Raw genomic sequence first — 18,202 nt, forward strand, 5'->3', positions numbered from 1 at the left:
AAATGGCACACAGTGGGTGTTCCACTGCAGATCAAGCGGTAAAACGATAAAACTGCACTAATTGTCTCGTCCATTTGTGAGTATGTGTCACAATATTCACAACAAACATCTGTCATTAGGACAAAAATATTTAGATAGGACATGAAGATTTTACAAGCTACGGGACCTACTGCGACAATTTCTAAATTTAAATTTATTCTCCGATATAAAAAAAATTAGCTTGGTGCTCTCTGGCATTATGCTTTGAGGACAGAGTTTTGAGAGGCACTTTACTACCTTTTCCTCTGTCAAACATTGCTAACTGTTGCATTTCTCATTTAGTTGCAATGTTGATGTGGAGACCTTCTCCAAAATGAAAATCCTTTTCAACCTGCATAGCTTTTGAAAATGAGGAGCCATTCACAAATGACATTGATATAAAATCCAGTCCAACATCTGGTTTGAGATGACACCTCTGGAATCTGTTGTTGGAGGAAAAATATCCAACTTCAGAAGATGAGCTTGTTAACAGTTGTCTTTGGTTCCTCCTATTATTCTGCATTCTCTCACATTTATATCATCAAACCAAATTTCAGATTTGGTTTGATTTGACATAACAGATTGACACCTACTGGCCTCAGGTTTGTAACCAGCTCCTTCTGCCCGTCTATGAGAAAGTAGCAACCTCCTCTCGGTGTCAGAAGTCTCACTAAGGAAGAAAGTGTATTAGGTTTTCTATCATTTTAAAATTTATGCTGTAACTGATGAATTTTGCCTATAAAATAAGTCAATAGACTTTAATTTACCAATTTTTACATCTTTGTGTAATGTGGTAGTTCTCAGCCAGCTGATGAGAGAAAAAGTAACTCTTGGTCTCAAATCATTTGGGCACCCCTGGTGTAAACAGTCAACTCAAATAAGAGGTTCGTTCATCTAGCTGCTGTTCTTTATGACCCATGAAACAGGCTTTTATTTCTTTTTTTTTTACTTATGTCATCAGGAAATGTTTTAGGTTTTTGGTCTACAATTTACTCATCTATTCTGGATGGACTTTAGCATAGGGGAATCATTTAGATGAAATACCAGCTGACATGAACAATCAGGCTGCCTGAACTAAACCAGGATTCAGATTTATGACTTGTCCACACCTCTTTGCTCTTCCAAAGATGAACCTTCACCATGAGAGAGCAAAACACCTGACTAAGGGTTCGTGGTCTATATAAGACTATGAATCTGCTCCTGTTGAATAAACCTTTGATATGCCATGGTCAGTCCCAGAAGTGGACCTTCAGATTTATTTATTTGTTTTGTCACAAAAGAGAAGGGACCGCAAGGGATTGCAATCTATTGCACCTCTCAACTACTGAGTATCAATCAGTGCAACAAAGGCTACAGTGTAAAATTTTCTTTTTGTATCTCGGACAGTGAAATGCCACAGATAAATGCTGCATCCCTTGGAAATGAGCTGACTTTGAGCTTATGGTCCCAGATCATCTGCAGCTTTAATAAGGAGCTGTGTTTTTTTCCAGTTCATCTTGTGGCTTTGTGCTTTAAAACCTCAGTAGTTTGCTGTTTGAATACTTATTTTTGTGAACACTGATTTGAATGTGATTGAATGTTGTGATGTGATTGTGAGATGTAAAGGATGTGACCAGGATAATGATGTAATTGCTCAAAATAAATAAAGTACATCTTTTACTACATTGTGTCTGGTGTGTTTCTACTTAAAGGTATTGCATTATACAGTACATGTCCCTTGTAAAGGGATAGGTTTCCTACACAAAACCCTGAGAGAATTTATGTCCATATTGAAGCATAGTAAAGCTTATTGAAGCCAGGCTCATAGTATTATGAGCTAATCAACCAAAATTACAAATGTTGCTAATATTTATAGCTACAATGTAAACTATAGCACTTTTCCAATCATTTTTGACCACTCAAAGCACTTTACACTAGAGTCACATTCACCCATACGTTTATATATTGATATGCAGATCAGTAGGCAATTTGGGGTTAAGTGCCTTGTATTGACATGTGGCAGGAGGAAGCGAACCTACAACCTTGCAAGACAACTACGTTACCCACACAGCCACAGTCACCCAAACAAAACCTTAAATCAGACTGCAAAAGTAATTTCTACAAAGAATCCAACGGTCATGATATTTTTTTCTTTTATTTTTTAATAATAAATTTAATTCATAATGCCCTTGATATATCAAATTGAAATCTCAAAGGTAGATCAGGAATCTAACTGGTGATCCACCAATTGCAGGGCAAATTCCTACAGCCAAATGCCATTAGTCTTTTATTAAATTATTCATTTGGGATTATATGTAATTTTATGTCAACCATAAATTTATCATATATTAAGGTAGCTGCATGTTAGGTCCTGCTGTTTGTAATGTATTATAGAAGCTGAAGCAGTAGTCTTAAGGCAACGAGGCATGGGATAGTTTTTCATGATGTCATTGTGTTAAACAGCAGGGTTTACAGCAGTTACTGTTATTTGTCATGTAAACACAACGATCTCCAGTTTGTATTTCCGTTGTGTGCGAAATTGTGTTCCCCTGTGAAAATCTGTCCCCCTTGTATAGAGAGTGTACACTGCATCAGAGAAGCATTTTCACGGTACTATTGATGAATTTCTTGGTAAAATGACTTGCATAATTTTGTCAAGACCGTAACTTTCAGTTTAATCATCAGTTGCTGTTGAAAAGATAGCAATAACAAAACTCTAGAATAAATAAATAAACTTGGTGTTGTGTGGGTTCTTCTTACACAGTTCTGTGTTGTTATTTTTAATCTCCAGGAGAGTCGGTCTTTTTCCAACTTTTGTCATATTCTCTTTAGCCTGACAAATAAAAGTCAGTCACCGAACACTGTTTTCCAACACATTGTGTTTAATAATTTTCAATTTATGATATAAACATAAAACAATGGAAATAGCTGTTAGCAGGACCCGAAAACTTAGACTTCCTGAAAAGATGAGAGTGTAGGCTTAATGGAAAATCCTTTTCTCCTGTAAAATATGACAGATTACTGGATGAAAGATATTTCAAGTTACTAATTTTTTTTTATCGATAATGTCATTCATTGGTCTAAAATAATAAGTTCTAGCATTTATATTAAATGCTTTAAAATATTTTTCTGTGAAGATCTGAGAAACATGAGAATACAATTCCTCTCTTTTCAAAGAAGGAAAAAAAATGCTTTTAGAAACATCAAAGAGGAATGCAACTCCTGAAGCCTGAAACTCACCATGTAATCATTGCTACTCCATTGGACAGGGACCAACCATCTTGAGACACATACCTCTGGAAAAAATTAAGAGACTACTTAAAATAATCAGTTTCTCTGATTTTACTTTTTCTAGGTATATCTTTGAGTAAAATGAACATTGTTCTTTCATTCTATGAACTATTGGCATGTCTCCGAAATTTCAAGTAAAAATTTTGAATTTCAGAAATGAGAAAACCTGAGATCCCAACTTATTTTCTCAGGATCCCAAGAAACTTTCTCGAGATCCCGAGAAAATAAGTCAGGATCTCAAGAAAGTAAGTCAGGATTTCTTTTTCTTTCTTTTTTTTCTCCATGTCCCCTTAGAGCAGGGGTGCCCAAAGTGGGTCCAGGAGGGCCGGCATCCTTCATGTTTTAGTTCTCTCCCCGGTGGTAGTAACAACCACGTCAGCATGTCAGTATTCTTCTTAGGCCTCTAATGAGCCACAGTGATTCTTGAGAAGTGGGACAAAATGGATATAAATTTTCCCCAAAATTTTTTAAATTATTCCTCAAGCTTACGTATTCAAATATGACAAATAATGTTTTGGAAATGTAAAGATGCTAAGGTGCAGGGTCCCAGTTGCAAAATTTTTTGAAAATTACATTTTTAATGGACCTGACCCAGAACTTTGTCATCACCATCTGACAAAAATAAATATAAAATAATTTGTAATGACCCTATTAGTTATATTTTACTCAGTTTTACAGACAAATGCTTCTCAAGAAACAAAAGAAATATTATTTAAAACAAAAAACACCATAAAGTCCATCTGACAGAGTTGACGCAGAACTGAAGGTGGTGACAAACTAGTGAGTAAAATGTAATATTTGATACATATGAAGTAATGCCATTGATGTAAAAATACATTAAAATGAATTAACTGCTCATTTAAGTGAGATTTGTCAACACTACCACTGAAAGAGTCACAAAAACCCTGATGGAGTTGACGAAATGCCAAACTACCTCAATTTATATGATGTTATTCTGAAGGAGGCCATATTGTAGCTCATCAGGTCCATGAAATCTTTACAGTTTACCAAAATTAAGCTTTTATTTCACAAAATTTAATTAAAGTTTTGTAAATTGTCAGTTATGATGTTGACACATCATGGTTGTGACAAACAACTTAGGAATAAAACAGAAGAAAAAACTAAAGAATAACATATGCTAACCAGAGCTGCCTGGCCCTCTTAGGAAAGGAAGAGGGGAAGAGGTCATGGGGTCCTCAGAAGTTCTGGTGCCCCCAATAATGCCAGATTTTTTTTTTTTTACATTCTTTTTATGTCTGACGGTGTTGACAAAAAATTGGGACAAATTTCAATGGAGTTGGAAAATATATAAAAATGATTTTTTAATTCATTTATTGATACTTTTATGATTATTTATTTGAATACTTTTACTTAATTATCATAATATATTATTTTAGTATTTCTTTAATTGTTTTAAGCTATTACAATCTGTTGAGTTCTGCTCCAGGACAAGGGATTTTACAGACACCATCCACCTACTACAATGTTTAAAATAAAAAATATTCAGCAAACACCAGGAAAACATACATTGTTGTGCTCACATGGAACAGGTTAGTTTTGTCAGATATTTGAAAAAAATTATATTTTGGGTATATTTCATTCAAATTTTGTGCTTTATCCATAGGACCTGTTTTGTTTTGTCACTATTCTCAAGAATCACTGGCCATCATTCAATCCAGGTGTGTTAAACCAGGGAGAGAACTTAAAATACACAGGATGCCGGTCCTCGAGGCCCGACTACAGAGGACCGAGGACCCCAAAACTGTACTCCAATCAGAGTAGTATGCCTTAAACACGTTTAAGCAAGTGTAAAAAGTATTTGGTAAACCACTGAGTACCTGATCATAACACCTGATTTAATATTCAAAATGTGTCCTAAAAGTATAAAAGTTATGCGAACATTCTGATATTTTACAGAGTATTACCAAAATACATCCATTTTCTTTACACCCTTGTCCCTTAGTGGGGTCAGGAGGGGTGCTAGTGCCTATCTCCAGCTAACGTTCCGGGCGAGAGGCTGGGTTCTGGCCTGTGGGAGGAAACTGGAGTACCCAGAGAAAACCCACGCATTCACAGGGAGAACATGCAAACTCCATGCCAAAAGACCGGGAATTGAACCCAGAACCTTCCTGCTGCAAGGCAACAGCTCTACCAACTGCACCACTGTATTTACCAAAATATTTATATAAATGAGGAGTTAGGTTTGGAGGCTGGTTCTAGACCAGATTTACCACAGGGGACAGGATAGTTGGTGTTTTTCCATGGCGACACTTGAAAAAGAATGAAACAAAACAAAACAACACAAAAAAAAAACAGAGCAATATTTCATCATTTGATATAATAAGTGGGCCAAAGACCCACTTGCGTCTCCAGAGGTTCAGTTTGCAGATCCCTGGCAGATGGAAAGTGTGATAGTATCGCCATACAGCAGCTAAAGGTTCAGCACTATAATTTTTAAATCATTGCTAAAGTAAAATTGTGAAGGTTAAAAAATCCACCACTGAGTATTAACATTAGACTTTATTTAGTATAACTTCTTTGGTACCCTGTTGGCCCCCATCTAATCGCCCATGGCTGCAGATCTGTATCTGGTGCATTAATGACCACTGAACAATGAATTCATAAAATATATCAACATTTCAAAATAAAACCTACAGAAAGCCCTAACAAACCTTTTAAAGTAGCAAGTATTTATGTATTTATTGTTAATCTAACGTATGATTTGTTCTTTAAATGAACATTTGTATTATTTTGGCTGATATTGTTATACATTAAATAAGCAAATAATCAATCAAACCAATATAAAAGCACAATAAAAACCTTAATCATAGCAACATGTTACCATATCTGCTGTGTTCCTCTCCTGATCTATTCTGTCGTATCGCACTGCGCCACTTTTTTTTTAACTGCCTGTGTTCATCCTTACTAAACGCAGCCTGGGATTTGCGTTTTCCTTCTCACGTCAGTATCTTTACGAGAGGTTTTGGTTCTAAGGACGGTGGAGAATCGGACTGAGGACGTTTTAAAAAGAGGCGGATTGACAGCACCTCACCGCGGCTGCATAGTGTCTGTCTCTAGGCAACCGTGACAACAGCGTCGGTCCGTAGCATAGACATAATATAAAGGTAGCGTTCAGGGGTCCTTTAGCTCCCGCAACCAGAATTTAACTGACCTTAATATTTCCTGTTTTATTTTGGTCGTTATTTTTACACTTAGTAAATAATGTGTGTGATAGGCGAGTCTATCGGACATTTGTAGAATACGGAACAAATCGTGTCCCGTATCGGTTCAATACGGGACACAACATTTAACAGCCAAATACGGGACGATTCCGTATTTTAAGGGACGGGTGGCAGCCTTAGTTGTTACTATATTGTTGTATGGTGTTTTAAGATCTTGTTCAGTGTTCCCCCTTTTAACTTTGAGCCCCTGCCCCTCCAAAGTTTTCTGTATGGCCCTGCCTGCCTAGCTTCTAACAAAAAAGCAATTAAAAACTAAAGCTGCAAGCATCCTGGAGCGGCCCTCGCAGCTCAGCGCCGCTCCGGCCTATTGGCCACCGCGAGGGTTCCCGCACCGCCACCCGCCAGCCACCGCAGGCGCTCTCGCACAGTTCCCGCACCCGTCCGCCAGGACGTACTCATTGATGAGATCAGCAGTGCTCCCCGACGACGCACAAAATATCTGTTGCAGATTGGCCAATGTAGCGAGGAGATATCGCTGATGGATTAACCTAGGTGGCGCAGTGGAGTCAAATTGCAATTCAATGCTATTGGGCTCCATAGAGGTTCACAAGTGTCAATCATAAAAAGTTACGTGGAAATCCGATGATGAATGCATGATTTAGAGACGACTGTATGCATTTCTCCGTCGATCTCTTTGTCATTGGTGGAGTAATACTGACCCCCTAGTGACGAGGTACTGGTGTAGTTATTCATCATCTTTAGTTCTCTGAGTCTTCAGTTCTTTCTCTGAAAACTCCGTTTCCCGTCCATGTCTTTGTCATTGGTGGAGCAATACAGACCCCTGCTGGTGAATTACTGAAATAGCTTCTAAACAGTGACTGCTGATGAATGACGTACTTAATATTATTTTTAACCAAAACTAGTGAATCTTTGTACTCTAACTCACAAAACACAATTAGTAAAAAAAAATAAATAAATAAAAACATATAACAATCTATATTTATATAATTATGTTAGCATGTCCTGGATGGATACAATGTTCTGTATTGCATGGGCTGCTTTTATATTTAAGGTTTTGGGAGAATGTATGTGTATCTGAACAGCTGGATTGATGCTTTATCTGGTGACTTATGTTGACATTAGCTGCACTGTGTTTTCATTAGCGGTCCCTGGTAAAGCACGCAACATCTCCTGCAGATCGGGCGATGTAGTGAGGAGATAAAGCTGATGGAATAACCTAGGGGTCTCAGTGGAGTCAAATCACAATTCTAAGGTGACTTCCTGTCGGAATGGGGCTAAGGTGATGTAATCAATTGACCACCTAAATGTGATGAGGACTGGTCTGTAGTGAGACATAGGAAGTCAAAGTTTGGCTCTTAGCCACGCCCACATGCTTTGATGTACAAAAAATCCTGTGTGTAGTGACCATTTGTCCCCAAACTTAAATTCAAAAATCAAAAAACTCAAAAACACGAAAGTGATCAAAACAAAAGTAAATCCAACTCAAATAGTCACCTGATGCACCGTGGATTCTGGTTTACGCAGCAAAAAAGGAGAATCAAAAGTCAAAATATAGTTCTTTGGTTTTATTTGCAGTTCAGGCAAAAGGGTTACAGGCTTCTGCTCCTATTCCTGTACCTGTTCTCTGACTGACAAAGAAACCGATGTGACTGATTGGCTGGTAAAAAACCTTATGACCACCCACGTGCATAATAAGCTACCTAAGGCCCATCTATTTATACTGTGAAATACCCACATCCCAACAGAAATTAATTAACTAATTATGGGAATTCCTGATCAAAGAAATTATAAACAACAAAACAAAAATTCTAATGATAAATCAACTGGAAAAAACAAACAAATAATAAGAATAAACTAAGCAATTTAAATTCTAAAATTTAACCAAAAAATGGGAAAATAGCTCCTACACTCCAGCCCCTAATTGTGCATTAAGTCACAATTACATCAATCACTAAAGGAGCTATTCTAACAACAACCTCGATAATAATCTATATTAATGCAAAGACATTAAATAATTCTTCTGATTCTTAATTTTTTTTTTCCAATGATGAACCTGCAAGAGAAGCAAGAAAGAAAAGGATGGAAGGAGTAGAAGTGTCTTTAGTCTGCAGATGCCTCCAGAAGCAGACAGAGCTTTGTCACTGGCCTCTCCAACACACTGGTTTTGGTTTGAAGTTGTACTGAACGAACCAGGCCTTGTGCATCAGCTTTGACTGCCAGGACTCTCCCCATCTGCCAACACTGTGATAACCTTTGACCTTCAGTTTCTCAAGAGTGTGCTGAGTGAGTTTGAAGTCTATGTCAAAAGTTGCAGGAGGAGTTCAATCAGATGCAACGTCTATGAAAAACAGGAAATGACGGCTTTGATCCAAAATGGCCGACTTCCTGTTGAGTTTGCACCATGGCTCCAAGAGACTTTTTTTGTACGTCCTGACAAGATACACGTGTACCAAGTTTCATATTTGTAGGTTAAAGCATGGCTTGGGGCTGATCATTTAAAATATTCTAGGGGGCGCTTTAGAGAAATTCGACCATGCCCACCAAATGTTATTATGGATTCCTGTCAGGGAGGCCAAAAAGGATCCATTATAGTGAGTTTGGTGCAGCTTGGCTTGTAACTGTGGAATTTAGAGCTAAGCGTATGGCAATGGCGTTACAGGTCACGTTGCCACTCCGCCATGGCCACGCCCTCCGTTGAAAACTCTTGCCACTTTAAAGCAAGTGAGACCAACTTGTTTTCTGTCATCCAACACAGAATCATCTTGATTAGGTCAAGAGAGCCAGAGATGGAGCTTTCCGAGGAAAAAAAAAAAAGGCACTTCTTGTTCTGAGGGGGCGCGGCTTATATGACGTCATTCTATGACAATATAGGATCGTAAGGGATCCAACCAGGATCACCCATGTCAAGTTTGGTGCAACTTGGCTCAAAATTGTGGAATCTAGAACCAAATGTATGTCAACGGTGGTATGGGTCACTTCGCTAAGCTGCCATGCCCACCTACTCCATCGAAACCAAACGAGGTTTGAGTCCACAACACACCAACATGTCTTCTGTCTGTGGACACAGTTTCATGTTGATTAGGTCAAAGGGGTCAGATAGCGACCATTCACAGTAAAATATGACACTTCCTGTTCTCAGGGGGTGTGGCCTAAGGGATGTCATCATTTTACCATTGGGTATTGAAAAGGACCCGATGATGATCAATCACTGAACGTTTGGTGTCTGTGCGTTTTTGTGTAGGAGTTATAACAGATTTGTGTTTTATTGTGAATACTTGAACCTTTAGGAAGCACAGCGATGCAAACCTGTGATAACTTTTAATTGGCCATGCCTTCTGAACGATCTGACCAAGTTTGAAGCCGATCGATCAAAATCCCTAGGAGGACTTCGATCAAACGCGAAGGCTGCAAACGGTCAAAATGGGGTCAAAATCGGAACTTCAATCCAAAATGGCCGACTTCCTGTATACTTGCACTATGACATTAATTGTGGAGCTCTACAAGTGTACCAACTTTCATGTCTCTACGATGAAGTAAGGTAATAGGAAAGTGTCTTTTGAAAGTTGCCAGGTGGCGCCGTTGAGCCGCTTCTTTAACGATTTTTGCGACGACCTTAAAATATGTGAATTTTACACGGGCTCTATGCGTACGCCAAGTTTGGTGAGTTTTTGAATATGATAAAGCCTCCAAAATGCGCGTAAAGACGGTGGAATAATAATAATAATAATAATAATAATTAATAAACAGCACGATTTCAATAGGCTTTCGCAGCGCTTAGCTGCTCGGGCCTAATTATAAATACACACAATGTGTTGACGAACAGTGTTTGGTGACTGACTTTTATTTGTCAGGCTAAAGTGAACATGACAAAAGTTGAAAAAAGACTGACTCTCTTGAAGATTAAATAATAGCACAAAATTTACTACCTCTCTGGCTGCAGAGAGAGCTCCAGACTCAAGAGGAACAGATTTTCCCAGGGAAACAGAATTTCGCACAAGATGGCCATGAAGTGGCGCACTGCTCCAAAAATCTATTTGCAAGCTGACCAGAAGAAGTGTACGTCACACACGGAAGTGTCAACATGGAGGACGGTAAAGAAGTTTCCACGAATTCACTTCTGAAAGATGGTGAGCTTGTCTTTTTTAACGAAACACACAAACTAACAATAAAAACAACAACAAAAAACGATACATGACGATAAAAAATGGATAGGGTTGCTTTGCTACATGGCTAACTTTTTCAGCTCCTGTACATGTTAAATTATTCTTCTCTTTCTGAGTAAGTGCAGCTTGTACCGTTTGGAATGGTTTTAGTGCCCTAATCGACACTCTCGTTCTTTTAATGCAGTGATCCACAGAAGCTACTCAGTTTTTTGACAGACCACCCGGGTTCTATCTCTGGTCTGCTGGATGCTGGTGGGAAAATGTAATAACCTACTGCTCTGTTTGCAGAGTGCTATTCGGATTTCCTGGACGAAGATTTTGACGTGAAGACGTACACAGCACAGGCTATCCATCATGCCGTCATCGCCGAGCAGTTGGCCAAGCTGGCACAGGGCATCAGCCAGCTTGACAAGGAGCTGCACAGCCAGGTACTAACATCCGCTTCATTCATATCACTCAGAAACCGGCTTTGACATTGCATCTGTTAAAACCATTCGAAAACAAATGCACAAGTAGGGTCTATTAGCAACATTCACAATGTTTGTAAGTCATTACAAACTGTTTCATCTCATAGAGCATCAAATGAAGTTTTAAATAACACAAAGCTCATTCATGCAGGTTCCAAAATAACATGGCTTCACCTAAAAGCAGCAAGTGGTGTTTTGGGTATCTGTACATTACGCAAGTCTTTAAAACTTCTCAAAAGTGCTACCTATGGATAAAAAGCAATTTTTGAGGGGATGGGTCACTAATCAAGCAACTGGGAAGAAATGGCATAGAATGTCATGCTTAACCTTTTTAAGCATGACGGATGTCATGGCTTTCTCTACGTACATATTAGATTCATATTCTTACATCTCACTTGATTTTTATGTTTGATAGTCTTGATGCCTAGAAGTATAACTCATTTACTAATTATCTGTCGACCATTTAGAAAAGATATGCATTTTCACTCACTTATTGACCTCATCTTAAATAATTAAATACTGTTGACTGACTTCTTCTGTAGGAACACAATACAGTCTGTTGCTGTGTGGCAAATTCAGTTTTGACTTCAGTTTCATATCTCAATGGTAGTTTTGAGTTACATCTGTGAAAATGATTTTATAATCCCTGTTAAAAATCTGGCATAAAGCTTCTCTTGGAGGAGGATCAGTCAGTTCTTTTGCTTAGAGTGAAATCAGATATGAGAAATAACTAATTATGCTATCAATCAACCGATTGATCATTAATTATCAGTATATCAACAAACGATATAATCTTTGTGTATGAGTTTAGTAAAAAACACGTAAAGGTATTTTGATGTGAAAATGTGGATTTTTCTAGTCATTCTTTAATTTTGTGCTGGTTCAGAATTCCACTTCTACCCATGAAGCTTGTGTACTTTTCCTTTATTGCTATTTATTTGTTTAAGTTTACACAAGTCAGTTTGTGTGTGTTGTAGCACCGAGAAGCAGAGGTCAGAATCAGTTCAAATAAAACTCGGCAGCTCAAAGAAATTCAGAAATCTGAATCAGGACTGATCACTGCGATTTTGCTCATCTCTTCTTCTGTAATTGACTGCTTCAATGTGATTTAGTTTATGAAGTTATGTTTTTCAAACTCAGAATTTGATAAGCATTTTGATAAGTTCTTATACTAAAATGACTAAACATTATTCATGCTTAGAAATTACATGATTTTAAGGTGGTCTGATTAGCATTGATTGCTTCATCCTAAAATCAAACTCCATCACAACAAACTAAATACCCCTTGGGTATTAGCTACCCCTTAGTTTTGCATTCCATCACTCTATGGAAATGAACACTAAATTTCAATCAAGATTTGTGGATTGTGTGTGAAATTTTCCTTTCCTTCCAGGTTGTGGCAAGGCATGAAGACTTGTTGGCTCAGGCTACAGGGATCGAGTCTCTTGAAGGTATTTACCCACTTTTTTTTACTCTGCACTTTGCTTTTGGTTCCTGTAATTGTGAAATGGGTTCCCTCTCCCCAGTCTAAGTGGGAAGGGTGGGTCTCCATGCTTAGGCTACTGCTCCCACGAACTGATCCTAGATAAGCGGAAGATGATATCTAAATAACTAAGGAAGTATAGAAGTATGTTGCTGATTAGAGGTGTGCCGAGCGATCATAAATTTGAATATATTAGATATTTAGCATTCAAATACAAAAATACTTTACTGATCCCAAAAGGAAATCAAATGTTGACATGGCAATTCAAGATTGTTTGTGTGTGTAAAAAAGAGAATGTAGAAAATATTTAAAAATATTGCAGCACTTTAGTTATATTACATCCCTACAAAATAGATTTGAAAAACATCTTTATAAAACGGTGAGCCTTGATTGTTACCACCAGATGGAGGTAGTGCATTCTAATAAGTAAGCTCTTTAAATCTAATATTCTGAAAGACAAATCTTTTGTTATTTTCAGGGGTTCTTCAGATGATGCAGACAAGGATTAGTGCACTGCAAGCCGCTGTTGAGAGGTAAATAATCAACTGAACGATCAGTGTGTTTTAGATGGAATTTGGCTGTTGATCAATTGGAGCTGAGTTGAATCTCAAGGTTGAATGATCCCAGGAACTTGAAAGAACATACCAGCTGAACCAGAAACCATCAGGACCTGGATAAAGTCAGCTATTGACACTGTTTCAGATGCTGGAACACTATTGATGAAAACAATACATGTTTATATGCTACAGTTTGTGATCATTGGAGATCGCAATGTCTCTGTTGTGTTAATGAGTTTGTTCAATATTTGTGATCATTTTTTTTCACATGCAGTGAGCCGATGGAGTCTGTAGCTGACAGGTTCTTTAGAAATGAAGAAGACATTTCCGCTTAGTGTAGAAAATATTCTACGGCCATACTACCTACAGTAGTCTTTAACTTCAGGGTTTTAATTGCCACAAAGCTTCTCCACTTCATACCTGGATGCTCAGTCCCAATCTAAACGTTACTTCAAAGAGTAAAAGTTTCTCAGTTGAGTTAGAATCTCGGGTTCCAAGTATACTTTGTTGTCTTCAAGTGTTTGTTTTTTTAATATTTATTTTCTTTTATAGCCTTCTTGCTGCATAATAATGAAAACACTAGATAGGTTCTCTGTATACTGGAGAAGTTCCTGAGGTGGAAAACACCTGGATGATTGTCAGTTATAACAATTTTTTCTTTCCAGAATGAGGACAAAGATTGTTGATCCCTATAACAAGATTGTGGGCAGAATCACTCAGCTAGCCAGACTGCAGGTAAGTTTAAACATAATCTATGTGATTGTGAATTATGTTTTACAATGCTGCTAAAAAGTTGTTTTTCTGTTCCAAAGCATAGTAAGTCGTTAGGTTCTTACTATGTCTTGGATCAAATAAACATATCAGAGGGTGTGACTACGTCAACAAAATGAACTTGAATTCCCTTTGCACTCTGTCATAATCAAAAGATAAAACACATTGATCAAATATAATTGATTGATCTAACCTTCATCTCTTTTGTGTCCTGGAAATAGGTATTCCTCAGTTCAAGTAGCTTTCTTGGCATTTGCCACACATGCTTTTATTGGCCATCCTGGGGTCATACTATAAAACAATCAGGCTGAGATGTGAACTTGGATGGATTTGGTGCATCACTATATTTTGTGCAAAACTTGAATAATAAGGTTTACATGCAATCCTGAAGTTGTAATCTACTAAATGACTGCAGGGTGGCATAAAATTAATTGCTACATAACAAAAGACTTTTGATTCAGATACAGCAGTCGTTCTGTCGTCCCAGGCTGGGAATGGGCACTGAGCATAAGTATTAAGCCAGGGGAAGACAGTTAAGATGAGGATGAAGACATAAAGAACAAATAGTGCTGGGGTTGGACAGAGAGTGGGTAGCGCAGATTGATTGGCCCCAGTTTCTTTAATTTTGGTTGTCAGTGATTGATCTTACATGTGAAACCATCTTTTCTACTTCTACAAGGAGGGTTGGGAATTGATAACTTATTGATACCAATTTCATTATCAATCTCACTTATTGATTTGATTTCTTCTAATTTTCATTGAGTTGGGACATAAACTCTTTAATACAAACTATGAGTCATCTTGTATTCAATTCAAACAAAATTAAAGCTGGCTTAAAAAAATCCCTTTGTCAAATGAACATTTTAACATGAAATGCACATCAACAATTTTTGTGCAGACAAAACTGCATGTTTGCCTTTTCAAGGAGGATCTTTCAAGACTTAAGGTGTGTCCAACTGGAAGACACACCTTAAGTCTCTCAGATGTTATTTCATTTGAGAGGAAACGGCAATCCTTTCAGATGTTATTAATTTTCACTTGTGAAATTTTACTCCTACTTGCCTTTATGACAGACGTAACTTCAAAAGATGCTTTTAGCCTAACAAACGAGCTTCATCGGAAACCAGATTCTAATTATTTGACTATGACTGTAATTGTTGATGGATATTATTTATACACTTTGCCGCTAACATTACTACAATAACCAGGACGCAGCGGAGTTTAGTTACTCAGGACATTCACTGTAGGAGATGCTGTGCTTGCAGGTTTCCCCACCCCTCACTCGAGAGTCACTGCTGTCACTAAGCAGTAAGCAACATATCAAACTTTACATCCGTACAAATCAGTTGCTTTGTGGTCAACTGTTTGAGAATGATGGAGGTATTTTATTGTTTATTGTTTGATACATGTTGCAACTGGCCCTAGTATTACCTTTTTTTGTGAAATATAACCATTTTTTGGAAAAACATTTTGCCACAACGCCATCTTGGATGTTTTCTAAGCACAATACTGAGCGTGTACAATACGACATCACACAAATACGTCACACGTATTTAAACTTTTTAAATATCAGTGAACATCCAGAAAACTACAATTGATGCATACTTTCTTTTAATAACAGAAATAACAGTTACTCCTGCTGGTTCTTGCAGGAGACCAAGCTGCTACCATCAAAACAAAATTTGGCATGTTTAGCCCTTCCTTTGGCTTAAGAAACAGGGTAATTTGGACTCCATTTCTTTTTTACTCGGTGTCGCTATCCGGCAGTGTCCCACAGAGTGTGCACTTTTACAAGGTTTTTTCTTTTTTGCATGCGATTTTGGAAACTGATGAGACAAGAGTAGATGCTGATGGTTGTGGACAGGAAGGATCTTCTGCAACAATCTGTATTACAATGAACGTGTAGAAGCCTCTGTCTGAATACCCTCTCTTTCATGACAGTCTCACAAAGAGGATGCTCAGGGTTGTCCATGATTTTCTTGATTTTATGAATAATCCTTTTTTGCACAATAATCTGCTTGTATGACTGTGTAGGAATATAAATGTATGGACAGTGAAAGACGTATGGGGAAGAAGGGCAAGTGTTGTGAAATTTTGTTTTTCTATTTGAAAATCTTTTTTTTTTGCTTTGCTTTATATGTGGGCAAGATGAGGGTTTTGCCAAGCATCAAGCTGTTTGGTGCTGCTTGGTCATAACACTGAGGTACTGTTTACTTGTTTGTGCAGTCAAGAAGGAATCATGATTAAATATTGATAAAACAGTGGCTGTAAAAAGGTCAGTGTGATTCTGAGGGCACTCTCTGGGGCCCTGGTGTTATGTATGAGTAATCATTTTCAGCGTCTCAGACTCGAGCCTTAAGTTTGAATAGAATGAGGATTTCTATGTATTAGTGAGGAATCCTTTCAGGATTTTGATTTTCAGCTTTCCCTTTGATAACAATAAATCTTTGTCTTCCACTTTCTCTTCTTTGTCCTTACTATATGTCGGTCCATACATCCATCCATCCATCCATCCATCCATCCATTTATCAATTGTCTATGTCCTTGCTGGGTTGTGAGGTTTCTGATACTTATTTCTAGTTATCACTGGGTAAGGGCAACAGAGAGACACGGGATCTACTTAGAACTACTTAACTCAACTGTCATAATTTTGGACTGTGAAAGGAAACTGAAACACCTGGACGGGAACCGAAACTTAAACGTATTTTATTGTCGTTTCGCCAACCAGATGAACAGACCATGGAGAGGATGGGTGGAATTGGAGAGGATCTGGTTTGCTCTGGCTAAAAAATGTCTGTGTGCAATCTTCTGGATAGGGGGGGGGGAGTGGAGTCCCAATGATCCTCTCGGCTGTCTTCACCAGTCTTCGCAGAGACTTTCGGTCTGAGGCCTTGCAGCTACCAGACCAGTTGGAGATACTGCTGGTCAGCAGACTCTCAATGGTTCCTCTGTAAAAGGTGGAGAGGATGGGAGTCTCTCTGTCATTGCCCACATGAGCGTTGAAGCCCCCCAGCAGAACAAGTGAGTCCCCAGTAGGGGCACACTCCAGTACCCCCTCTTTGGACTCCAAAAAGGGTGGGTAATCTGAACTGTTTGGCGCATAAGCACCAACAACAGTCAGAACCTGTTCCCCCACTCATAGGTGAAAGGAGGCTACCCTCTCGTTCAGTGGGGTAAACTCCAAAGTACAGGCACCAAAATGGGAGGCAACAATGCCCACTCCTGCCCGGTGCCTCTCACCATGACCAGCTCTAGAGTGGAAGTATGTCCAACCCTTCCCCACCAGAGAGGTGACATTCCACATCCCAAGAGCCAACTTCTGCAACTGAGGATCGGATCACCATGGTCCCCGACCTCGACCACCACCCATCCCACATTGCATCCGACACCGTTGGCCCCTTCCATAGGTGGTGAACCTCTTCGGGCTGAGCCTACCCCATGGGTAAAAGCCCGGCCACCAGGCACTCGCCAGCACGCCCCACCTCCAGACCTGGCTCCAGGGTGGGGTCCCAGTGACCCGAGTCTGGGTAAAGGAACACAGTTTACAAAAAGGTCTTCTTCATCATAAGGGGTCTTTGGGCTGTGAAGACCCCTTATGTTTGGTTCCTCCTCTAGGACCGGTCTGCCTCAGGTGACCCTACCAGGGGCACGAAGCCTCTGACAGTATAGCTCCTGGGATCCCTGGGATACTCAAACCCCTCCACCACGATAAGGTGGCAAACTCTGAATCTGTTGGTAGTTCCACATACACGGTTAAAAACTAAAGGGGACCGGGTCTTTCGTATTTTAGGTAGCTTTACCTTTTTAACTAATTTTAGCTTTTATGTGGGGTTTTTCACATTTTATGGGGTATTTTAAAGCCAGCATTAGTATGTCAGCTGGCTTTAGCTTTTTAGCTAATTTTACCTTATAACAGTGGGGTGTTTCTTGATTGATTTTTACCCAGAAAGCACATGGGCAAAAACCATGAGTAAAACGGTGACTGGGACTGACTAGTATATATTCCATTGAGGGAATGTAACTATAACATATTAATTTCTCATATGTTAACATAAAGGCTCGTTTTGAAGTACAAGTTGCTACTTACAGGCATCGCTTCGAAGAGTTCAACCTGGAGCAATGCGCCATGAAAAACAAAACACCCACAGTTTACAGGACACACTTCCTGCTAAAGAATCCCCTGGTGGTTGAAGAAAAATCCACATATAAACCAGAAAATACAATAAATGAAAAAAAAAAAAAATCTGAATGCTCTCTGGTATTGTTCAGG

General features: G+C 38.7%; 1 protein-coding gene across 1 annotated transcript in view; it reads left to right on the top strand.

Moving 5' to 3' along the window:
- Positions 1–10,495: 10,495 nt before the first annotated feature.
- Positions 10,496–18,202, top strand: part of cog5 (component of oligomeric golgi complex 5) — an 82,480-nt gene continuing 74,773 nt past the window's right edge. The window contains exons 1-5 of the mRNA XM_016663561.1: positions 10,496–10,618; positions 10,943–11,082; positions 12,515–12,572; positions 13,083–13,137; positions 13,827–13,900. Coding sequence (XP_016519047.1) covers positions 10,573–10,618; positions 10,943–11,082; positions 12,515–12,572; positions 13,083–13,137; positions 13,827–13,900 — 373 coding nt within the window. The 5' untranslated portion in view covers positions 10,496–10,572. The remainder of the gene's footprint in view (positions 10,619–10,942; positions 11,083–12,514; positions 12,573–13,082; positions 13,138–13,826; positions 13,901–18,202) is intronic.

This window comes from Poecilia formosa, unplaced genomic scaffold, assembly GCF_000485575.1.
Source record: "Poecilia formosa unplaced genomic scaffold, Poecilia_formosa-5.1.2 Scaffold429, whole genome shotgun sequence".
NCBI classification, from domain to species: Eukaryota; Metazoa; Chordata; class Actinopteri; order Cyprinodontiformes; family Poeciliidae; genus Poecilia; species Poecilia formosa.